General features: G+C 39.3%; 1 protein-coding gene across 1 annotated transcript; it reads right to left on the bottom strand.

Moving 5' to 3' along the window:
* Positions 1-239: 239 nt before the first annotated feature.
* LOC139720321 (glucokinase regulatory protein-like) lies at positions 240-23,141 on the bottom strand. The gene is made up of 14 exons (XM_071631685.1): positions 23,042-23,141; positions 21,302-21,363; positions 19,796-19,864; positions 16,771-16,839; positions 15,387-15,542; positions 13,994-14,047; positions 13,375-13,510; positions 12,893-12,957; positions 11,425-11,575; positions 9,676-9,844; positions 7,010-7,107; positions 2,262-2,580; positions 1,330-1,513; positions 240-353 (listed from the first exon to the last, which is right to left on the bottom strand). The coding sequence occupies exons 1-14, from the start codon at positions 23,139-23,141 to the stop codon at positions 240-242; spliced, it is 1,746 nt and encodes a 581-aa protein (XP_071487786.1).
* Between the last annotated feature and the right edge of the window lie 3,336 nt (positions 23,142-26,477).

Raw genomic sequence — 26,477 nt, 5'->3', positions numbered from 1 at the left:
GTTGTGATTCATGGGTTAAATAATATTATAGAAACTCTTTATATGGTAATATGCATATAGGCAAGAAATATAGGCCCTACACATGGTAGTACAAAATCTGTGCTTTTGAAAATGAATGAATCTGGACCACCATATTCGATGAGTAGGATCATATTGTTAAAAAAAACAAACAAAAAAACAAAAAAAAAAAACTGCAGGTAACCTGTATCAAACTCTGTATGCATCATGGGATATCGGCTCTAAGGGATCATCTCGGAGAGTACTTCGCGTATGATGGGCTCGTCCCTTAGCAACTCCTTCGCCTCCTCCACTGTGCATTCCCTGATGGCAAGGATGATGGCAACTGGTACTACCTGGAGGACAACACAAAGAGCGATTCCAACTCCCGGACATGGCACATAGGGGGAGGGGAAGGGAAGGGGGGGGGGCATTTGAGCTGAACAATAGACACAGTTATACGCCTTATGAATTCACTGCTCAGTGGCGGATCCAGGGAGGACCACACCGGGTGCACAAACCAGTGTGGTCGAAACAGCAGAAATAAAAAGAAAAAAAAATAATGGGGGAGGGATGCATGCCCCCCCCCCCTTTAATTTTGTAAATGCACCCCCTCTTTACGGAATTCCTGGATCCGCCCCTGCTGCTAGTACTACCTGCATTTTCACCATCACCACATGTTCATATTCTTGCAAATGTTTCTACGGACAAATTTTTGATGTAGCAATGAATGTTAGGGCACATACATGTACATGACTACGTCAATTTCTCAGCTCAAGTGTTACAGGAGGATGATGTCACAACTAGACTATGAATAAAGAGGATCTGGAGGATATTTTTACAGGTACGACATCAGTATTCTGTGAATAACTTCTTCAAGACATGCAAAAAATTAAAAGAATTGAACACTAGTCAGTTTTATACACACTGATATTTGCGTTAACTATCATCCCCACTACGCTTACTGCCTTTTCAGTTTCAGATTCAGTTTATTTTCAAAAACATTCACATAGTTCGCATTTATACACACACACATCATGAGAGCTGCATGTACCTGTCCAATGCATATCGGTTTTGATACAAAATTGAAGCAGGTTTATACACTGAATGTTATGAGGGACCTGCATAAAGCACAGCATATTGAACAATTTCCCAATAAATGAAAGTGATGGTTTCAGGAGGTAGGGCTGGGATAAGAAACTAAGTGGGAAACTGGGGGCAAATTTACCATCGAGTGGCAAATCATTCCAAAAGTATTTACATCAGATCAATTTCTTTCCATTATCAGCGTTTTTTCAAATGCATTTAACATGGGTATAATTCTTGTCTTACCTTTTCTACCAAGCCAGCCTGTCCAATGATGCTGGATAGGGGTATGTGGGAGACTTCATCATGTTTGATATCATTGGTGCGATAGATGGATCGGAGCACTGCATTTCTGGCCTCCGTACCCTTATTGGGGCGTTGGACAAAGCTGGCCACTATGCTGACGCCCCGCTCAAAGAGTTTGGAGTTGCTGTGGTTAAACGCACAAGGGAAACAGAAGAAGAAGAGATCTATCAACTGGGAGCACCAAATTTCATGTTGATATTGTTGTTTTGTGTGTATGTGTGTGTGTATGTGTGTGTGTGTGTGTATGTGTGTGTGATGGATATTGAGATGAATATTTTTGCACAACACAGCCTTCTCAGACTCCCACAATGCAATTATAGCTACTTGTACCTCTGTCTGTTATTCTATTGCACAGGACTGTCTTTTCATGCTGCAATAGGCCTGCTCATAATTGAGCAATGAATAAGTTCCTAATTCTAGCACATAAGACATAATGCTTTCCAAAACTTCTACCCTTCTTTATGATTGGTAATATAATAAAGCCATTATTTCTTTTTACATTTGATTTCTACTTAAACAACAACACACATTTTTATTTTAGATATGCATTTTACACTTAAACTTACAACTTGTCTCTTTTGTCAACTCCCTGTAATTTCCTACTTGATTTTGGCTGAAGATACTCTTAACCCTTCAAATTAGCATTATAATTCATGACAGTCTATGCATGAAACAATTGAAATGTCATTCAAAGAGCACATGTTTTTCCTGCTATATATGTATGTATATATATACGCACACACACACTGAATTTATATTTGCTGTTTACCTAGCATTATCCCCCCCCCAAAAAAAAACAACAACAAAAACAACAACAACAAACTAAGCAGTGGAAGATAAAGGAAAATGACTGCTTTGAAATCCATGTGTACCTGAGTCGGAGGTCCACCATAAGATTTTTGAGGACCTTTCCCTTTGCAATGTGTGCACCCGTGCTGATAGAATTTAGGACCGACTTCAAGGAAAATTCCGTCAGACTTTGGATGACTTCCTCTACCACAGCCCTAGCCACGCCCATTCTCCTGAGTTTCTCTCCGACCGCCTCGTCTGGCTGGGGCAGGATGACCTCTTTGCAGTGCTTCCATGGCAATGAGGAGGATGAGACAGCCTGTGTAAATACGATGCCAATATGAGAGGTGTTTGACAATACACGGTGATGAAAGGCATCCATCTCTTCCGTGAAGTTGTTTTCTGTTGGTAATGAGAAGATGAGAACAGTTATCACTTTAATTAAGACAAAGATTCAGTTTTGCCTTCATGTGGTCTTTGACAAAGTATTGTACATCGTGAAGAAACAAAAAAAAAAACACAAAACAAACACAAAACAAAATACAATTGAAGTTTAGCGTTAAATGCTCACCATTAGTAAGGAGAAGGAAAATGACTGTATCATGCGACTTGATGGTGGGAATGATGTGTTCCTGGAAGAACAGAGTGGACGTCTCATCCTTCAAAACATCAGCATGTCTCGTATAATCCTAGGTCGGAATTGAAATGACAGAATTAGCACAACAACAGCTAGAATGCTCTTTATCATTTTATTTCCCTCAAAATAAGTTGTTGTTTTTTCAGTACTCAGGGATTGACATTCTCGCATTATGACCTTTTTGCTCTTGATAAATTATGAAATATGAATTAGAAGTGACTCATTCAAATGCTCTGACTTTGAGATGCAAATCATCATAATCATATTCTTCTCCTCCATTTCTTTTTTCACAATGAGTTTTTGTTGTAGCTACTTCAAATGAAGACCACAATTGCAGATATCAAAGTGGGAATGGAAGTAAAGACAGACATCAATAAAATTTATAAGAGAGTGTGAATCACAATTCTCCTCAATAATAAATGATTCCATCGCATGCATACAGAGTTGTACATCCTGGTCTTAATCTGAAGAATTTTAGAGAGAGATGTACCAAAAAGGGTGTTCTCATGGAACAATGACCTCAGTAAATACACCTATTATGATCTCCCTCATACTTTGTGGCCACCTACACATATGAACCAGTTGACTGAATCCACTGAAAATGGTTCAAGGTTATTATGTTTGTTTGTTTTTCATACTCATCTATGAGAATATTTGTTTACCTTCAGCACTGTTTAGAAAGAGAACCAACAATGGCAGTTGATACAAGTCAGTAAATGTCCATTTCTCCCACACATCACTATAGTACACATTCAAACGAATATGGCTTGTGGTTTGTTCATAATATCAAAGGGACTGTACAGTACTGGTTAAGGTGAGGATTCAGCTTGTAATGTTTTGCGAGATATTTAGAAACCACTCTATAAAATGTTAAAGAGCACGCTATTCTAAGGGGATTCAAAAGTTTATTTGATAAAAATCGGTTTTGAAATGACTGAGATATCTAAAAACAAGGAAAAACAAAGAGATCCTAATAAAAGTTGTGGCCAGTCAAGTTTATTATAGGATCGCTTTTTTGGATATCCCAGCCATTTCAAGGCCAATTTTCATCAAATAAACATTGAATCCTTCTTGAAATTACATGCTCTTTCATATTTCATGAGAAGTTTATCATTATCTCACCAAAAAATATTATAAATCTGCATCCTCACCTCAACCAGTACAGTACAGTAACTTTAAGCCTGGTGCAACTCATACAATATGCCTGCAGGAAGAGCAGTTTAACAAGTGTGATACAAGGAAAACTCTCCAATACACTCTCTCCTCAATGTAAATCATAGACTACAAAAGAAAAAGATGAGGGGAAATACAATAACAAGCAAGCAACACTACCAATGTCTGGTGATAATTGGCCCCTACTGCTGCAAGACCTCCCTTCAAAAATCCTCGCACATTGTCAAAATCTGTACAAAAAGAGAGTTACTATCATCACTAAAGAGACACATGCCCAAAACACAAACAAAGACCCCGTTTACAGTGTGGGGCTGGGCCGAGCCCGGCCTCAATTGCGCGGCCGAGCCCCGCAATTTTGTCCGTTTACACTGCCGGGCTCGGCCCGGGCTTTTAATTCAAACCCTTAAATATTTTGTCGTAGTGGCGCTCTGCTTGTAAACAAACGCAATTTGGTATAGTCTGGTTTCCAGACCCTTTGCCAAATGGACTCCGCAGCGGCGACAAAGTCGCTGCTTTTGCCGAAGGAAAAATCCTTTGCAGGATAAAACCACCTTAAACTGTAGTCTAGTTTTCGACGTTGAGGGCGTTAATATCCTGAATAGTGAAATAGTACGGACAGAGGGTCTGGAAGCCAGACTAAATTTGGTACTGCATTTGGCCAGGCCGGGCTCGAGACCACCTCCAGAGCGTGGCCAAATGCGCGGCCAATTTTGGCCCCGCATTTGGCCTTTTGCGCGTTTACACTGAAATGAAGGCTGGGCTCGGCCGCGGCTTTTTGCACACTGTAAACGGGGTCTATGCTACCAGCCTCATAGGAACTACAATTTGACAACAATGAGATACAAGTCATGCTTCAGTACTGCTTATCAAACTAGAAATGTCGCTACGGCGACTGATATGCCTCCGCCATAATGCATGGTTCTCCTAATAGGTCTATAGTACAATGTCTTGACAATGTGTGATGACAGTTTCACACAATTGGCAAAATATTAAAATGACAGGTTTGCCACAAATGTGCTGAATGTTCACTTTCCTAGAACTAGGTTCAATTGGATGAACGATTAAAACGTCAGAGTGCAGGTATTTGGGGAACTGATGATTTTTACTTGACTTTTTACCCTTTTATAAGTTTATGCATAGAGTAATTTTCAAGGTATTGAGAAAAAGTATAATTTCAGTATCAAATGGTAAAATAGTATTATCTAAACCTGGCCTTTGACCTTTGACCTCACAGTTCCAAAGAGAATCACTGTTAGGTAGAACATGCATAAATATGTAAGTTTCATGATGATACCTTGAGTTACTTTCGAGATATGGAGGAAAAAGTGCAATTTAGCACTTTCACTTGACCTTCGACCTTTTGGCAAGAAACTTCCAACAGAATATATATTGGGTAATACATGCATACATCAAGTTTTAAAAAAATCCTTCAGGCATTGCATGAATATAAGGAAAGTAGTGATATTTTGAGGAGTTGACCTTGACCTTTGACCCTTGACCCATGACCCCCAACTTCCCTAGATAATCACTGCCCATCGGTTCATGCATATATACTAAGTTCCATGAAGATACCTTGAACCATTTGCGAGATATGGAGAAAAACATGAAATTTCAACCTTTTTTTTCACAAAATAACCTGTGACCTTTGACCTTTGACCCGTGACCCTAAAATCCAAACAAAGTGTTATCCCCCCAGGATATACCCTCATACCAAGTTTGATGTAAAACCATCACACGGTTCTTGAGATATCGACAAAAACAAAACAGGACGGACGGACGGACGGACGGACGACCCGAAAACATAATGCCTCCGGCCACTTCGTTGGCGTAGGCATAAAAACAAAAATATACAACATTTTGACAAAAGTTTCAAGAAAGATTATATGTGTGTGTGAAACCCAAGGTGTCACATTCCACTGCACACAAATTGAATAAACAGCAAGACATGACAGCTGTATGAAACAACAGAAATTTATGCCGCAGACAGGTGGAATTCACCACAACATCATTTCACTGCCATAGTCTTTACTATTTGAGAAGTCTATTATGCTAAAATAGTTTAAGGGCAGTGAGAAAGACAAAGAGAGAGACTGATAATAGCCAAATATGTTGCTTTGTCTACCACAATTTGCTTGTTGCATTATTGCATCCTCTGAGGAGGATTTTCTTTGGGTTTTAGCACCTCTGCAATGTCTTTTCTAACCTAAGTAAGAAATCGGGGAAAAAAAAAATGAAACGTACACAATTTGTTAACATGCTTGGAAGAATTTCATACAACTTGGCATACAATTGTACAGTATATATTTGTACTGGAAATTGCCAAAGCTTTGAATGTTACATCATACTTCTAGTATTTAATTTTCCACTCATTAACCCACTGAGGATGGACTGATTTTGCTACAACACACATTTCCCATAGATACTTGCCAGAGTATATTCCAGATTCGTCCTCAACAGGTTAACTCTTTATGTGCCACGTTTGCATGCCCGACTCAGTCGACAGTGTGCCAACTATGCATATTCTGCTCAAATGCACAAACCATCCCAAAACTGATCAATAAATTGCCAAATGCCACAGCACAATGAAAATATTTCTTGCAATTCCATTCCTCTAGCCTTATACATATAGACTAGAAAACAATGTATCTACGTATTGTCATTTGAAATAAAAACAATCATAGACTTGTCATACAGTTTACACCAACGCGAAGCTTGGCATTTTCTCTACAATATTGCTCACTACATGTCAAGCTGAACAGAAATCTATAAAAGTACCAGTAACACAGATTTGAAAAACAGAATGTTTTCCCAAAGCATGACGATGCTTCTGTCTCTGAATAATGTGGCACACAGGGGGTTTACACCATGGCACATAAAGAGTTAATGATATCTGAAATTCATCATCCAAAAAAGCAAATGTTTTCAACAGTTAATCAAAACTGTACGACCGTTCATGCAACACATATTTGGTCAATTTTTGTAATCACAAAACTGACAAGCTTGCATTCTTGTACGCCTCACCTGAGCCAAACGTTGGCGGGCACTCTGAAGCATCAATCAGGCCGAGGATTCCAGTCTTGTCCTGCCCGATGTAATATACGTGACCTCCTGCACGCAGACTGGTAATCAACAAAGAGACAGAGAATGCTTCTTGAAACTCATACAATCGAAAGATGGGTGGTCACTGAAGAGCATTATTGCTGCATTTATCATGGAGCATGAAAGACAAATACAATATAGTGGAAAACTCATTACAACTAGGTTGAATATAGCGAGCGAGATATCTGATATTCAGTTGAACCTCTCTTATCCGGCCTCCCTTTATCCGGATCTCTCTATTATACGGACGCAATCTCGCCGTGACTTTTTTTAAATTTTTTAATAATTACGGAAGGAAAGGGGGATTCCCAACTCAATCTAACAATGGCGACCTACAGTCGACTCTGCCGAGCCGTGATGATCGAATTTTGAAGCGTCGTTTCGTCGACTCGTACTGTGTATTTTCAAGATCTACTTGACACATTTCTTAATAATTATTTAGGTAAATAATCTTTCTACTTTACATCAATGACTTGCCTGATGGTCTCGCGTCAAAGGTTCGCCTTTTTGCTGATGATGCAATTTCTTACATGACTATCGACAATCAACATCATACGCAAAATCTTCAAGAGGACCTAAACATAATTGGTGACTGGGCGAAAAAATGGATGATGGATTTGAACACAGATAAATGTAAGGTTTTGACGATATCCAGGAAAAGAAGTAAGGTGCAACACGTGTATCATCTAAATAATGCCCCTCTTGAATCTGTTGTATCCGTGAAGTACTTGGGTGTAACCATCACTTCTGATTTGAAGTGGACCCAACACATCAACAATACTGTCAATAAAGCCAATAACGTGCTTGCATTTCTAAAACGCAATCTTTGCATAAAATCTTCTGATGTAAAAGCCACAGCTTACAAAACATTGGTTCGACCAATTGTTGAGTATGCTTCCACAGTTTGGGACCCATCTACCCAGAACCTAATCCATCAAGTGGAAATGGTCCAGAGAAGAGCTGCGCGATTCACTCTAAATCGCTACCATAACACCTCGAGTGTCACCAAAATGCTACAAGAACTTAATTGGACCACTCTGGAACAGCGCAGAGAAAATGACAGGCTAATTATGATGTACAAAATACACAATAATCTCACTCCTCTTTCAGCACAGGACTATATCATCAAACAGGCTACTCAGTTAACGAGAGCCTCGCAACCACACTCCTATCAGGTACCATATTCGAGAACTGAATCGCATCGCCATTCGTTCTTCCCAAGAACTGTAAGGAACTGGAATTCCCTGTCGTCAGAAATTGTTTCAGCGCCATCTGTGGGATCATTTCGAAACCGTCTAACGGTTGATCACAGTGGCTAGTATTTTCGTCAAATTTTCTATGTGCTTGTAAATATCTGTAAATAAATTGTATTATAATGTAAATAGCACCAGTCTGCAAGAATCTTTAGTCTATTGAAGGAGGCAGACTTAATCAGAAGAAGAAGAAGAAATCATCCCAAGAATTTAAAAAAGAAAATGATTTCATTCTTGCAAACACGAACCTCTATTTTGGGGTCTGTTACTGAGTGTAACAATGAAAAGGTTGCAGTATACACATTACTACATGTGGTACTACATTGGGCTACATCAGTACATGTGTATGTATATGTACATGTATAAAGCATTGAGTCTCCCGTATCCGGCCAAATCCCTTATCCGAATGAGCCGCGGTCCCGACTTGTACGGATACGAGAGGTTCAACTGTATTGAGATGACAGTGCTTGTCCCATATAGATCTCTATCATGATATTTGATTTTTATTCCTGATATAAAGAAATACCCTATCTATAAATTCAAGAAATTTCAATTCAGTGTAGTCTTTAGGCAGCTCAATTAACTGAGGATTCAATGACGTTCTGTTCATTATAGAATGAAAAAATATTTTGATAATCCTTAAATTGGCAATAATTCTCTGAAGTCCTCTTCAAAGCCATCAGATACCCCTCGAGATTATTACACATTCTTACAAGCAACCTACCAGTGGGTTGTAGGGCATCACATTTTTGCATCTCCTACAATGTAAATGTACCAATCGATAAATCTGCACAATCCTTTAAGAAAATTCAGGATTAGTCACTCCCTATTGGGATGAAATCTAAATTTCTTTTCAAAGATATGATTACAAATATTCTATTCATATCCAGGAAGGGCATCAAGATGAAAGGCAGAAAACAAATTGCTATGATCAGTGGTGTATCTGTAGTGGTCAGCAGGGCAGGCTTACACACCATCAATGACAAACAACAGCAATAAAAAGAACAATGATAATGATAACAATAGTAATAGTTATACTACTAAACTACTACTACTACTACTGATAATGATAATAATAACAACAACCACATTAATTTATATTCCAACAAATCCACTCTGTACGAGTGCTCAGAGTGCATACATACTATTATTACCCCGGTGCCTGGATACATCATTTCCCACCAGCACTGACAGTGCTCACTCTCCACACCACTTCGCAGTGCTTGATTCCACGAACCCAAACCACACTCACATACTTATCCACTCGGCCACGACACAATATATCAATTAGAATCTTGCCAGTGTCTAAAGGGAGGATGTACAACTAGAAATCACCTCTTGCCTGCCATTTCAACAACCTCTGCCACCTGCTCCCTGGTTGCCTGGTAGGAAACTTCCCAGTGTTGTTCGTACATCTCCATCAAAATACTCGGCAGTTCATCACCATGCCCACTCTGGACTTCATTCATACTCTGTCCTGCATCAGCTGGTGGTAGTTCTGTTTCTGAAATAATAAAGAAAAAATCATGGGTTTTCTGAAGGAGAAAACATCTACCATCTCTACACAGAGATATTTACCTCAGAAGTGGTGGCTGCCAGTATTACAATTTTATAAAGGGTCCTAATCACATTTTCCCCCTCTAAAGAGGTTCTTAGTAGTTGCTGTGCAAAGGTGACTGTTATGATAAGTATGTGTGTGACACAATTACATAGAAGTCTACATACCGTATACTGTATAGGGCACATTAGTGAATATAATTTTTTTTGCAAATCGTGACTTCCAGACAATTTTGTTGGTGGTTGAATATGCGATCACTGAGAGCAGTAATGGATGGAGATATGCAGGCATGTACATCACAATTCCATGACATTTGCTCCAACGAAAATTGCTCTCATGAAATTTTTGCACAGTAAGCCAATCACAAAGTAACCCTAATCCTAATACTCATAAAACTAAACCTAAAACCCTATCACCACCCTAACCCTAAGTCTAAGTCTTTGGAGAAAATAAGACCGGAAAATTGTCGTAGGAGCAAATGTCATGCCACTGTATGTCACATTCATGTCAGGATCAAAGTTAATGCTTTTGTGCATTGTAACATTAGCGAGAATAGCACCAAAATAGCAAAATCTGTGAAAATGGCAACACCCTGAAACATTATGGTGCATACAATTATCTGTAGAGCTTCAAACATTCATATCCGATATGTCAAAATCAAGGATGATACTCGCATGACCTATCTGGGATCTGCCTAATGTCAGAGACTCCAACCCCAAGCACCTTCTAATCTGGAGATTCTCCCGCCTGAAACCCTAGCAAACGGGAGACTCCAACTTGATGTGCGCGAAGCGCAAAGTTCCTTGCGGCCGGGGTCCAGGGTTTTTAGATGCTCTCTCGTACTATCTAAGGCTTATTTTTCTAAAATACAATGACACTAAGTAAGAAATCATTTCAAGCGGGAGACACAGAGCCAGGGCGGGAGAAATTACATGTACATCTCAAGAGGGAGAATGGAAGAATTTGCAAAAATGGGCTTTGGCGGGAGATCTCCTGTCGAAAGTGGGAGAGTTGGAGTCTCTGCTATGTGCTACATACATCTTGAAAATAATAATGCCATAATTCCAAAATCTGACTTAGAGGCTTTTATTTGCATTTCTAAAAGATTTTATTTTTTTTTTTTTTTGTCAGGGCATGATGGCTTGAGAAAATAGGTCAAAGGCCAAGGAGTCTAATGCATAATCTTAGAGACCGCCCCTCTCAGTACAATGTAGGTATGAATCTGGGGATTTACATTCATAGGAAATTACAAATGATTAGAAAGACATGAAGAAGGTATAATGTGTAACCGAACAGCTCACCCTTCATTTGTCAAGAAACAAAAAAACATAATTGTTGCAATACTGCTTAACATTCAGGCAGATAGAAAAGCTAACCTTACTTCTTGGGCAGTAGGACGTCTTCCCTTTTGTACCCACACGGGTTTCCCCAAATTCACACATTTTTACTAGTATGCATATGCATGTATGCGTATTCATAGCTCAATGTACGAACACCATTGTCTTTTTCTAAATTTGCTCTCTAACCTGCATACGGCCTGACCAGGTGTTGGTCTTGGGTGTCAGTAGGTGTGGCTGAAATGCTGATGGTAGAGAAGGCAGAGAAGAAGCATGCTTCCAGGAGAAGTTTGGTGGCTCCACCCCCCTTCAGCCTGGATGATCCAGTGATAGCCTCTGGCTGGGGAACAACATGTACAGATAGATTGATAGATAGACACTCAGATAGATAGATAGATAGACAAATAGATAGACAGATATAAATAGACAGATAGAGAGATAGACAGATGGATAGATAGATAAATAGATATATAGATAGACAGATAGAAAGATAGATAGACAAATAGATAGATAGATAGATAGATAGATAGATATAGATAGACAGATAGATACATACATACATAGATAAATAGACACATAGATACATTGATAGATAGATTAGGTATATACAGTAGATATAATAGATTGATTGATTTATTAATTGACTGATTGATTGATTGATTGTAATAATGGATTGATGAATTGATGACTAAATGATAAATTTATCACTTGATTGATTGATTCAGTACACAGATGCATGTTGTTATTTGTTCAAGATGAAACATTTCTGAAAGCATGATTCAAACTAGAAAAGCACTCTGAGAGCGCAGACCTCCGCCAAGCAGTTACTTTCCACCAATGATCTTGCTCTTGTCAAAGAGATTTTTTTTTTTCTCCTGTCTACCACTGGGGAAAAGCTCTTTGGGCTCGTCCATAGAGATCAGTGAGTTCCACCCATAGGTCTACATGCTGAAAAATTTCCCAATATAAAAGCCTTTGTTATGTCATAAACCCTCAGCTGCGCGGCGCGCCTCGCTTTTGCAGAAAGTGGGGCACGCACTTTAGTGCGCGCATGCAAACCTCAAATACGCGCAGCCTGAACTTCCAAGTTCATTGACCCTACCTGCCAAAATATCAAAAATCCTTCATAAATTCCCCCAAAATTCTCTGATCACTACCAAAAGTCAATCGTTTGTTATTTGTGTCATTCTCAACCTTTCCTGCAAGTTTCATCACAATTCGTTCACTACTTTTTGAGTTATTTTGCACATGGACAAACGAACGAACTAACTAACAAACTAACTAACGAACAAACCAACGGTAATGAAAACATAACCATAATCATTCAAGGAAACCCTTCACACTCCATGCCAAAACAGTGATTCATGTCATCATTACTTGAAGGTGAAACATTTCCAAAAGCATAATTCAAATAATAACAGTTGACAAGATGGCATTGTACTCTAGTTTTGAGAAGTTGCCAAAAGAAGCAAATTAATTAACATTCATAACCAACAGAACTTCAAAAGAAGAGATAACACTATTAATAAAGTCATTACTTTCCCTATCCACTTATGCATTAGGAATCATAAAAGTCAGAAACATGATTTATTGGACAGCATCTTCTCAGTCATTTAGTGGTAGAATCTTGATGCAGTATTTCCCACACAAAACTCACCCCGACGACAGGATTCAAGATGAAAGCTTGAGAAGCCACGGCAACCGCCTCCATTCTCTTTGCCACTGTCCAAAGAGAGAAATCCAGTCAGAAATATTTTCACTGTTCAGTTTTCATCAAGCTGCTGGTTTACTTCATGCATAGGAGAGGAGAGCACAACAAAGACATTTTGATTTCTTGATGCAAATTTCGACCTCAAACCTGCACTATGCAGTACAAAACACAATAGGCTCGTTCCTACTGAAGATTTATCTGTCTCTGGATCGCAGAATAAAAGTTAACCCATTGGGAACGATTCCCAAGTACACTTGGGCAGGTGTCTATGGGAAATGTGTGCTGTAGCAATATCAGTCCATCCTCAATGGATTAATTATTTCTTTTCTTTTCTTTTTTTTTCCTCCAAAGCATTCTTTTAAGGTGTGTGTGAACAGACCTAATATCAAAATTGTTGGTGACAAGTCATCCTTTCTAGTGTAATTTACCTGAGAGGAAAGTCTGGTCCCAATGTTTGATGGGCTGATCCTTGGCCAGACTCACTGGATTAAACCCCAGGAGGACAGGGGTGTATTGCTCTGCATGCTCCAAGCAGTAATCCAGTTGTCCTGCAACATACGGTGCCTGTTGGACAGAGGGAAGAATGAAAAAATTGCAGTAGGTTCAGACCACTGTCAACAACACATGTCAGCAAGCTTGGGTTACCTACCGCATGATTTTGTACACTGACAGTCCCCATTGCACACTTATCTGCATACTATTACTGGAGATGCTGTTGCATTACTATTTCAGTCTAAATACTTTCTGTGTCAGCGCTGTAACTGAGAGTGTGGCTTTGCGTAAAGAAACTGAAATGAACTTCATTCATCGACTTTAACTATTAGATGCAATGTCCACTCAATACCTGCTAAGACAATAGAAGGATTGACCTCTCATACGAACATGTATACAAAATCACTGGATTCAGTTAACTTCAGAGCCATTATATTCCTGTAGATTAATATAACAATGTGTGCATACTTCCTTTGTATTATACATAATATGACTGCATCATGTATGTGTGAAGAGCTAGGAAAACTGCTGAAAAATTTCACAGCCCTTACTTACCGACAAACCACATGTTATGCCAATAAACAGTATTCGCTGACATCCTTGGGAAGCCTAGAAAAGAAAAGAAAAAAATGAAACATACTAAGTGCACAATGCAATCAAAAAGAAAATCACTGAAGAAGTTTGGAAAATTCCCATGTGGCACAGTTTATGCACCATCATTTTATATGCAACAGGAAAATATCATTGACTCAAAATTTTTCAGCTGTTTTTTCTCTATTGATTGATTTTTTAAGGGGTTTATGAAACTAAATATGAAGTGTCTGCAATATTCATATCCTTTGATAAAGATACACTTTTAATATGCTGGGAAAAATATACATTTCCCAAGCAGAGCAGTTTCTGAAAATGCTGTTATTTGAAATTCATAAACAACAATGGAAAGAAAGGTGTCTCATCACACTGTCATTACAGGGCTGTAGCATGAATCTGTGACTACTTCAAGCAGTAACCACAAATTAGGTGGCCCAGTGCTGCGTCAGAAAGGTGGCTGCTGTACCTAATTCTAAATTTGACAAACTCTTTGCTCACAGTAAGTGGCCAAATGAAAGAGACGACCACTATAAACAGGTGGCCACTATGACAGGTTTGACTACACTTAGCTCATTGGGGACGGGCTGATTTTGCTACAACACACATTTCCCATAGACACTTGCCCGAGTATACTCGAGACTCGTCCTCAATGGGTTAACGAGCATTTACAACCTCAGAGACAAATCAATGCACTGGGGACCTTCTTCTTGTCTGCCTTGCTTTAGCATTTCAGGTGAAAATGAAAATGCATTAACTTTTCCAAATGCCAGGCTCCTTTTAATCAACATTCAGTAATCCCTCCACAATTTAGTTGCATGTACCAAGCTAGCAAGCCCTCTCAGAAGTACCAATGTTTCTTAGTCCCCCTACACATTTGACTTTAGTTATAATAGGAAGTCCACTCGGGAGTGGCAATGTGCCTCAGTCCAACAGGAAGGCCATGGTGATGCAATAGGGATTAGGGGAATCAATCTCTATTCATTGGCATTTAGTTTCTAGACAGCCATGCTAATCAGCAAAGGGAGCACACCTGCATCCCTGAAAATCCGTGAAGAAAGCACAGTAAGGTTCAAAGGCCCGGTAGCATGGGAATAGCATGGAGTGGGAAGGCTGACCCGGCTAGGATATACTCAAGAACCCCTGTAACGAACTGCGTGCAACTTTATCACTGAGCTCTAAATAAGTACACACACAGCCAAAGAATCTCAACTGGAGTAGACCGTTAGTGATGAGCTTCAATGCTCACATTTGCTGACCAATGCTATTCATGATTTTTTAATGCATCCCGCTGGCCAGTGAATGAATCTCGCCACCCACGAATCTCAATGCTACCAGGCCTTCAAAAAGGGGATTTTACCAGAGATCGTTCCAATTCCTGCAGGTCTTTGCTTCCATGTCCTGGACTGTCTTCAAAGGCCTCCACAGAGTGTGTGAGTGCCCTGACGCCTCCTCCTATGAGGTAGTGGCAGCATGGCTCACGGCCCATCCTTGTCATCAGGCCATTCATCTTGGTCTGAATTACAATTCAGTAAAATGAAAAAACAACAACAACAACAAACACCATGATTTCATTGTATAACCTCTTTATTTTATGTGTACCAATTGCCTTTATGCAGTCCCTTCCTGTCGAACGAAGTTTCGTATGTACCTTCATGCAAAGCCTTTAAAGTCTATGTTTATAGTGTGCATTATGAAGTGAAAACAGAGTCCTATTAAAATAGAGAAAGATCTGAGTTTTATGAATAGAATGCCAACTTACACCTAAATATGGACACCTGCTCACTGTTTGTTTTTTGTTTCAATCTATCAGTTCTTTCTTTGTTTCTGATAATACAGATTCACTGTTTTTATAAGAACATATCATTCGAGATAATTCTCCCTATGGATGAATTATGATATCTAACCGAAATGTACCTCTATCCCCCCCCCTCTTTCTATATTTATTTATTTATCTATCTATCTATCTATCTATCTATCTATCTATCTATCTATCTATCTATCTATCTATCTATCTATCTATCTATCTATCTACAGTTGAACCTCTCGTATCCGGACAAGTCCGGACCGGGGCTCATCCGGATAAGGGATTTGGCCGGATACGGGAGACTCTATGCTTTATACATGTACATACACATGTTCTGATGTAGCCCATTGTAGTACCACATGTAGTAATGTGTATACTGCAACCTTTTCATTGTTACATTTGGGGATGTTTCGGGATGTTGAAATGTCTGAAGGTAAGCAATTTGGAAGGAAATTTGATGCAATGTATGTTAATCATATTGGAAGTAATATGTAATTCATGTGTGTTTGGGTAGGAGTTCTCAAGGAGTTGGGAATCCCCCTTCCTTCCCGTAATTATAAAAAAAAAATCACGGCGAGATTGCGTCCGGATAATAGAGAGATCCGGATAAAGGGAGGCCGGATAATAGAGGTTCAACTGTATCTATCTATCTATCTATCTATCTATCTATCTATCTATCTATCTATCTATCTATCTACCTATCAATCTTTCTGTCTGTCTGTCTATCTATCTTTCTATCTATGCACATATATATAATGTCCTTGTTTTGTTTCCTGTCATCGGCATGGGGGCATTGACACTGTCTTCCTATAAGAACAATATTCTCTGCGTGTTAACAGAAGATTTTGATGGTACAATCATCATTATCTATTATATGTCTGACACAAGATTATAGTCCTTTCTTGGAAGTAGAAACAGGAAAATTTGCTGAACTCACACTGATGAAGAAAGCCAGTCTCCCTGATGTACCACAGCCGCTGATGACCACAGCCCATCTGCCAGAGCTCTAAAGAAAGAACAAAAAGAGAAATGTCAAAGATGCTGACTATGAAGAAAACAAAGTACTTACCAATTTTGCTTGCAATTATCATTTCCAAAACAGTTGCCTAACAGCATAATTCATACATTGTATGATACAACGTAATGACAAGGTCCTATAAAAGACAGAAATTAAAACAAGGTATCAAATAAAATATGCAAAATTCCTTGCACAAAATTGGCTAAAATAACAACAAACAGAAACATTCACAAGCAAACAACAAGAGACCCGCGGGTCTAGCGCTCACCTGAGTATCGCAAGTTCACCTTTCACGCAATCACTAATCTAAATTATTCACAGCTCTACCAAAATTTGACCAGGCATTCTCAAGTAGAAGATGAAAATGTACAATAAGGGCCCAAATTTTTACAGATTCCTTAATTTGGGGGGATTGGAGCCCCCTGGGGCCCTCTGGGTGGGGCATGGTGCTCATTTTGATAAATTGAGATCCTGACCCCCCCGGGATGCTACCTGCCAAGTTTGATGAAAATCCGTCACGAGGTGTTCAGGAAGAGAAGATGAAAATGTACAATTCAGGCCCCCATTTGGACCTTCCCAACCACCCCCCCCCCCACCCCTGCCCCCAAGAGGGGCACCCCTGGATCTCCTATGAACAAACTTGAAACTACAGTCATTAATGTACTCACTCGTAGTATTATCTTAGCTCTATAACTTCTGATTCTAGAGAAGATTTTTAAAGATTCCTTCATTTTGGGGGTGTGGGCCCCCCTGGGGCCCCCTGGGTGGGGCATGGTGCCCATTTTAACAAATTGAGATCCTAACCCCTTAGGGATGCTACCTGCCAAGTTTGGTGAAAATGGGTCATGGGGTTCTCAAGAAGAAGATAAAAATGTACAATTTAGGCCCCATTAGGACCCCTCCTCACCCCCCTCCCCTGGGTCCCAGGGGGGGGGGGGGGCACCCCTGATTCTGCCATGAACAAACTTGAAACTACAGTCATTAATGTACTCACTCATAGTATTAACTTAGCTCTATCACTTCTGGTTCTAGAGAAGAAGATTTTTACAGATTCCTTAATTTTGGGGGGTTTGGGCCCCATGGGGGCCCCCTGGGTGGGGCATGGTGCCCATTTTAAGAAATTGAGTTCCTAACCCCCTACAGATGCTACCTGCCAAGTTTGGTGAAAATGGGTCATGGGGTTCTTAAGAAGAAGATGAAAATGTACAATTTAGGCCCCATTAGAACCCCTCCCCACCCCCCTCCCCTGGGTCCCAAGGGGGGCACCCCTGATTCTGCCATGAACAAACTTGAAACTACAGTCATCAATGTACTAACCCATAGTATTAACTTAGCTCTATCACTTCTGGTTCTAGAGAAGAAGATTTTTACAGATTCCTTAATTTTGGGGGTTTGGGCCCCATGGGGGCCCCCTGGGTGGGGCATGGCACCCATTTTAACAAATTGAGATCCTAACCCCTTAGGGATGCTACCTGCCAAGTTTGGTGAAAATGGGTCATGGGGTTCTCAAGAAGAAGATAAAAATGTACAATTTAGGCCCCATTAGGACCCCTCCTCACCCCCCTCCCCTGGGTCCCAGGGGGGGGGGGGGCACCCCTGATTCTGCCATGAACAAACTTGAAACTACAGTCATTAATGTACTCACTCATAGTATTAACTTAGCTCTATCACTTCTGGTTCTAGAGAAGAAGATTTTTACAGATTCCTTAATTTTGGGGGGTTTGGGCCCCATGGGGGCCCCCTGGGTGGGGCATGGTGCCCATTTTAAGAAATTGAGTTCCTAACCCCCTACAGATGCTACCTGCCAAGTTTGGTGAAAATGGGTCATGGGGTTCTTAAGAAGAAGATGAGAAAATGTACAATTTAGGCCCCATTAGAACCCCTCCCCACCCCCCCTCCCCTGGGTCCCAAGGGGGGCACCCCTGATTCTGCCATGAACAAACTTGAAACTACAGTCATCAATGTACTAACCCATAGTATTAACTTAGCTCTATCACTTCTGGTTCTAGAGAAGAAGATTTTTACAGATTCCTTAATTTTGGGGGGTTTGGGCCCCCTGGGGGCCCCCTGGGTGGGGCATGGTGCCCATTTTAACAAATTGAGTTCCTAACCCCCTAGGGATGCTACCTGCCAAGTTTGATGAAAATCGGTCTTGGGGTTTTCAAGAAGAAGATGAAAATGTAAAAAGTTTACGCACGACGCACGACGGACGACGGACGACGGACGACGGACGACGGACGACGGACGACGCACGACGCACGACGCACGACGCACGACGCACGACGCACGACGGACGCCGGACGAAGGGCGATCGCAATAGCTCACTTGAGCCTTTGGCTCAGGTGAGCTAAAAATGTGTATATATACTGGCCCATAACAGGGCAAATGTTAACAAACATCTCTATAAATGACATCCTCATGAGGAAAATATCTCTTCATCTGTTTATTGACTTGTCCTCCTGTTGAAAAGGTCTTTCTTACAATGTGTATTCAATCTGTGTGCATTATATGATACTTGCATACAACATCTAGTTGAGATTGCCTTGTCCAGTAAACAAATAAGTATGGGTCAACAGACATATTTGCCCATTTCATTATATTCAGCAAACTTACTGTTACAAAAATATGTTTGCAATCTCTACTTCCCATTTATGCTACAATTTAGTACCACTGTAGTATATTTTATGAAAGGGTGAGAGATGATAGTGTCAAACAGGCAATGCCTGTTCTATACAGCATGAGAGGAGGAGATATAAAATGTCTAATGTTACCATCCTGTCCATCACACAACTATTAAAACAGCAGATGAACTGACCAAGCAAACAAATATTGGTTTCAGTAGAATATTTGAGTTGTCAGAAAGACCATTTCTTATGGGAGAGTTGTAAAATTGCACATCAGGACAGATTATCACACATCAGCAAAGCAACAAAGCAAAACTTACCTCAAGGACTTTCACTAACTTTTCTGCAATTCTCTTGATGGTGTCAACCACGTCTGCATCATGAATGTTCTGTGCAATGTCAAACATGAGACACAAATAGTCTATTGGTAGCTTAAAAAAACCCCACATGCTTGCACAATGAAAGCAGGAAACAAGAGAAAGATCATGGAAAAAACGTACATTCCATTATTTTAACCCTCAAAAGACTCCTCGACATTTTCCACGACCATTCCTCTGCACAAAATGTTTTGACCGCAATGCTCAATGACATTTACTTTCAAGTCACACACATAATATGACATAATTTTTTTTTTGGAAATTGGGCACACTGTTACAACGTTGCACAACCATTTACTGTACGAGCTGAAATTTTTACGTACAGATATTTTCGCGAATTGCTACTTGGAGGATATTTTCGCGTGTTGTTAATTTCGCGGTTGTGAGGGTCTAACTGAACTTAGTTATTCACACGTTGTTATTTTCGTGTGTTGTTATTTTCGCGGTTCAAAGGCAACTTGTGAAATTCGCGAAAATAAAACCACTATGAAAATTTCAGCTCGTACAGTATACTAGCTTGTCAGACTGAAAATTGCGCAAAAACTCAATTTTGTGTTCAAAGTCAATGCAAATTTTCTATTCAAAAAGATATTATTTTCACTTTCATTGTCTGAAATCAATTCATTTGAGCATAATCACACTTGAAGAAGGTACTGTGATAAATTTTGAGAAAAAACATAAAAAGTAAAAAAAAAGAGAGAAATACATAAGAAACTAATAAAACACTAAAATACATAAGAATTATTTATTTATTCAGTTTTATTAAAAAAAAAAACAGGGTAGTCACGTTCCGGGCCCAAGGGCCTGCTTTTCAAGTGAGCCCTGTTACAAACAGTACATATTGCGAGTAAAAATCACGTAATACAACAGCAACAAAAAAGAAAGTAAATGAACACATAGAAACAAGCAAGATGTGATATCTACATAAGTAAAAAAGATACAAAATTAACAAATCAATAGTAAAAACAGCAGGAGATTACCATATGCAAAAACAAAATAAATTATGTTACCAGAATGTACAAAAAAATGACCAAAAAGTGATATGGCAACGAGTTAAAAGTGCACTTTCACACTTTGTTCAGAATATTGAAATATTGCAGGTAGGTTTACAGAGTGCAACGCAAACAAAAAGAAAAGAAAAGAAAAGAAATAATTTTGATAACAGATCTTTTTTAAAATAAATTGTTAGGAATGCTACAAAGAATATTTTCACAAAAGATTAGGATTCTAGGAGCTTTATTTTCTGATTTTAGAGCAAAACATGATTTTACGCATATTGATCAGCATTATCAATAAATATGAAATAAAAAAAATATGAAAATTTCAACCTTTTCATAGTTTGGTAGATTATGCCACTGGTATAACATATGTGCCAATGATCATGGCAATTGCCGCCTTGTGCAATCAAGGGGGTTGATTCATCCCCCTGTAATCTGTGATTACTCTCACCTGATAACTGTCCCAACCAGTGAAGATTTCTCTCTCGCACTCATGCAGACAGTCAACAATGCCTGGAGAAGAGATTGTCATCAAATAGATAAAATGAAATCACATCACAGAGTGTGCACGAATACATCAAGAAATATTGCACACTAGAAAACATCGTCAATACTATTTGGATGAATACCAATCAGCAATTGTATGAACATGATTATGGGATTGCAAATCATTTGTAATATTCTCCTTTGAGCATGTACAACATTCTTGGAAATGTTTTGCCAGAGCAGAACATTTCACAATTCAAACAAAAGAAAAGCGATTCCTCTTGCCCAATTTCCCTTTAGCTTCTCTAATGTGTGCATTATGGACATTTCCCTGAAAAAGATAATTCCAATGACTTGGACCAAGATATACTGAGCATGCCATATGTGACCGTGCACCACAAAACGAACAAAAAGTCGCACACACTGATTTTGTGTGAGGATTGAAAATAGGTGAAATGGGTCAACCGAGCCGAAATTGACTTTTTCATATTTTCTGATAGAGCAACTCTTCTTCTACATTATGCTAAAATTTGGGATCATAAAATGGACAGGAAAGTGTGTTATTTAACAGTTTATCTCGAACATTTTTTGGTGGAATAGTGTGATTAAGTGTGTCTTTAGAGTCCCCTTTTCATTTCTCAAAAAACCTTGTACACACTCTTCACTTTCAACTCTAATAACTTTTGAAAGGATGATGCTACTGCTTTGAAAGTTGGCATTAATTATGGACAGAATGTGTTAATAAGGCATGCTCAATTTCAGTTAAATCTGACAATCTCTTCATTGATGTTACTACGGTGGTTTACATCCTGTTTTTTTGTCCCATTCATCGCACAGCCAGCAAGGCTTGGTAAAGATTAAGCGCTTGAATAGACACTGTACTTCAGGGCCTCTTTTCTCAGTTCACACTTTTCCTGAGTGTGTACTTTCTTTCCAATATTTAGATAGGTTAGGAGAGCCCATCTGATTTGAGTTATACATCATTTTAAAGCTTAAAGATTGCTCTTTCAGAACATGCTCTTACCTGAAATTTCATGTCTGGCGACTTTCTGTTTGTTTTGTGATGCAGGGTCACATATTGAAAATCATGTTCCATAATAGAAGATCTTTCCTCTGCATCTACCATGATTCAAATGCTGTTGGGTTTTTTTTTTCTCTAATAACTCTCAGAGTAAGCTTGAATAACACATTGCTGCTGTCAAGATCTCTTTTCCTCTTCTTCCTTCTAAAGTGTCTGTTTCTTCTTCTTCTTCTTCTTCTTCTTCTTCTTCTGATTAAGTCTGCCTCCTTCAATAGACTGAAGATTCTTGCAGACTGGTGCTATTTACATCATAATACAATTTATTTACAGATATTTACAAGCACATAGAAAATTTGACGAAAATAACTAGCCACTGTGATCAACCGTTAGACGGTTTCAGCTAATTTTTCTTCCTTTTCTAGAAATAGATCAAAATATAAACTGAACTATATGGACAGTTTTATGTCTCAACATCACACAGCTAAATACTTAGCCAGACTGCATATGTAGCTCTATCATAAGGCAGAAAACAAAAAAGTTGATTGTGCACTTTAATTTGTTGTAGATTCTAGGACCTATACTAATGCTCAGATCCTAAATTGAACCTTAAAAAGATGATTCCGTGCAACTGAGGTGGAGCTGTGCACACACATTTCACTTGCATTCTCTCTGCATCAAACTTACCGATTGGGGAAGCTTTGTCGATGTTCTCACTTTTGGGGTTGCTTCTCTCTGTGATGGGCAATTTGGACTCCACTATACCATATGATGAGTGGAATGCCATGGTGATGCTGAGCCAACGAGTCCCCTTGCTCTCTCTGTGAATTTCAAAATCAATAAACACGGATATTTCCTGCACACAAGTACACGTCCATGCGCACCCAAGAAAACACTTGAGGAAAAGATTCTGGCTCAAACATCAAGCCAAACATTCTATCACTGAATAATATAAGTCTGTTAAATTCAGCCTTACTTTGCTTCCACTGGACTTCGGAAATGTCAATCAACTGATCCTTATCAACTGATCAATACACTCTGAAACATAAACTTGTTACAGCACAGCGAAGCGCTGTATTGTGCACAATAGTTTCCAGTGAGGCACCATGCTCTCTGCGAAAGAATCAACAAGCTTCTTTTAGGTCACACTATCATACTTGGTGGAAACAGACAGTAATACAGTAGTCTGTACAGTACAAGCCCTACATGTCAATCTTGAATTATCATACTAGGATGCATCTTGATAGACCTGACCAGATAGGATCTACAGTAATGTAGGTGGACTTTGGACATGCATGTTGACTTTGTGTGGTAAATAAGTCTAAAGTTTTGCATCATCTGAGTACCGGTATACTTTATCTTCTGAAGCATGGCCATAAATAGTGGATTTGCCAAAGGCTTGTGCCAGTCTCTGACCTAAAGACCATAACTTTCAATACCGGGTATTAAATGGGTTAGTCAAATACCGGTTAGTGATTGGCTAAACACAGTAACGTGATGGAGGCACATTCGTTATGCTCAACCATGGGCGAACATTCTTGTAATGTTCTCCCATGGGAAAACATTTTTACGTAACTAATGACAGAAGGCCTAGGACCACGCACGAACAGTGAATTTGGCTCTGCGCGAGCGAGCGAGCGAGTGCGTTGTGCTTGTGGTTGATGTTGACGTATTTGACTAACCCATTATAATATAACAGATGATGACTTTTGTTGTCGGGAACATGTACCAAATGTTCCACCCTCAGGGTTTGAAATGCTATTTCGGGAGGCTATAAGTCCCGAGACAAAGTCGAGGGACTTATAACCTTCCTCAATAGCATTTCAAACCCTTCGGGTGCAACATTCAGTATGTTCCCTCCCCCGCCAGTCATCATCTATATAATGTTCTGTAATTATTGTCTCACCAACAGACAAAAGGCATATTATGTATTAACTTGCTGATGACTACAGTCCCAAGTCAACTCGGGCAGGTGTCTTTACTAGAAATATATGTTGATTACCTCATCCTCAAAGGGTTAACACATACATGTAGTATCTTAAAATACCACTGAAACCCATATATTTGTATGTGAATTGAGTGAACGCAGCAATATTTGAACACATCAGTGAAGTTTTAGGAAAATTCAACAATCTGTTGAAAAGTTAGAATTTGTAAAGTTTTTGTCAAGCAAAAGTGCATGTGTACAATTGATGTTTTCAAGAAAATACTGAGAAAATTCCAAATATTTCAGTTTCTTATGAAAAGCATGCACAAATTCCCATAACTTGTTACTGACATACCTATATATTCATATGTTAAGACAAAATTATCCCCCTGCTTCCTGATAGAGGTAAGTCATGTGCTTTTCATTATGGTAGAAAAGTAAAAATATTAATACTGTCAATTTTCAATGCAACAGATGAGATAGACTATTACAGTAGTGATACATTTGCAAAGGGTCCATGGCAGATGAATTTCATTCTTGCTAGTACAGTACACAATGGTCTAGTATGTACGGTAATTTACTTTGTACCTGGGTTGTATTATACATTAAAACTGTCATGTGATCAAATTGCAATTATGTACGATATGGAAGTAGGGCAGTACAGTTTGTACAGTTTAGCCTAAAGTTGTCTCTTTGCTTGAACATGAAGACTGCAAATTTGAATTGGTGCAAATTTTTAATACAAAAATTTTGCTACCGGGTATATAATGAAAAATGCTATGATTTAGAAGAAAGCTGAAATAATGGGAGGAAGAAAAATCCCCAAAGCCCTCTAGCTTCCTGCTGGAGCCAATTAGGGAGCGAGAAGTGGGAAGTGAATGCCATCAAATCTATGGGGGCATCCCACGAGACCGACACCCACGAGTCATACGGTCCACGAGACCGACATCAATAATAGGTCCATGAGTCATACAGCCCACGAGTTAAATACGACTCAGGAGTCATACAGCCCAAGAGTTCGACACTACGCACAAAAGGCTCATGAGACCGACACTAAGCAAACATAGCCCACGAGACCGACACTAAGCAATAAAGGCTCATGAGATCGACACTAAGCAAAGAAAGCCCACGAGACCGACAGTAGGCAAAAAAGGCCCACGAGACCGACACTAACCTTAAAAGGCTCACGAGACCGACACTAAGCAAAGAAAGCCCACGAGACCGACAGTACGCAAAGAAGGCCCAAGAGACCGACAGGATAAACAGCGCCATCTACATGTCAATCACCTGTACAGGGTGTTCCATGAACGGAAAAATAACATACTGGCGGGTGTAATTTTGTAACACTATCAATTGAAAGATGTTGACCATCTTCATAATTATGAACATCATCAAATATGTATTTCTACATACTTCTGGGGGGGGGGGGCAAGTGTGTCAGGGAGCGACATTGTTATCAAGTAGAAAAATTGAATTGTATTCTTCATGCCCCCGCCCCCCCAAAAAAAAAAAAAATAGAAGAAATTAGTATTCTTCATCCCCCCTCAAAAAAAGAAGAGACAAAAAACACAAATGAATTTTAGAGGACAATAACGATGTATGGATTAATTTTAGAGCTTTGATAATGCCATCATGCTATTCTAATAGGCTTTCCCAGTTTTTGGCTAGAAGATGGACAAGATATGAATTTTACCTCTTCTCTTTCCCGATGCACTAGTTACTTATTCTATTTTAGATATTCTACCCTCCTGCTTTGACGTTTTGAAGTAAGATCTATCTATAATTTTCTCTGTAACTATAATGTAATTCTACTGATTAAAACGTTTTATATTGCAGGGATTCACCTCAATTTTGTGGCTTGTGTTATTCTCCTCCGAACAGTACATTTTATCGTGAAATACAATAGCTGTTTTCATGGATGCATCTGGGTTTTTTTTTCCGAATCCCTAACGCTACCTTTATAGACGATTACCTTATTTTTTATTTTTTATTGATACTAAATCAACACCCTCGCAGGTTTATTGTGGAAAGATCTGTTACACACTTTTACTGTACTTTGTTCATTTTTTTTTTGTCACAAACACACACCCATGCAAGCACAATTAAAGGGGGGGGGGGGGGGGGGGGGGGGGGGGCAACTGATGGGGTAACACCCTACCGGAGATGGCAACTCTTCTTTTCCATCTCTCATATCTT

Source organism: Diadema antillarum, unplaced genomic scaffold (assembly GCF_040938485.1).
Source record: "Diadema antillarum isolate AM-2024a unplaced genomic scaffold, OU_Dant_1.0 scf00000126, whole genome shotgun sequence".
NCBI lineage: Eukaryota > Metazoa > Echinodermata > Echinoidea > Diadematoida > Diadematidae > Diadema > Diadema antillarum.
This window is presented reverse-complemented; position numbering and strand designations above follow the sequence as displayed.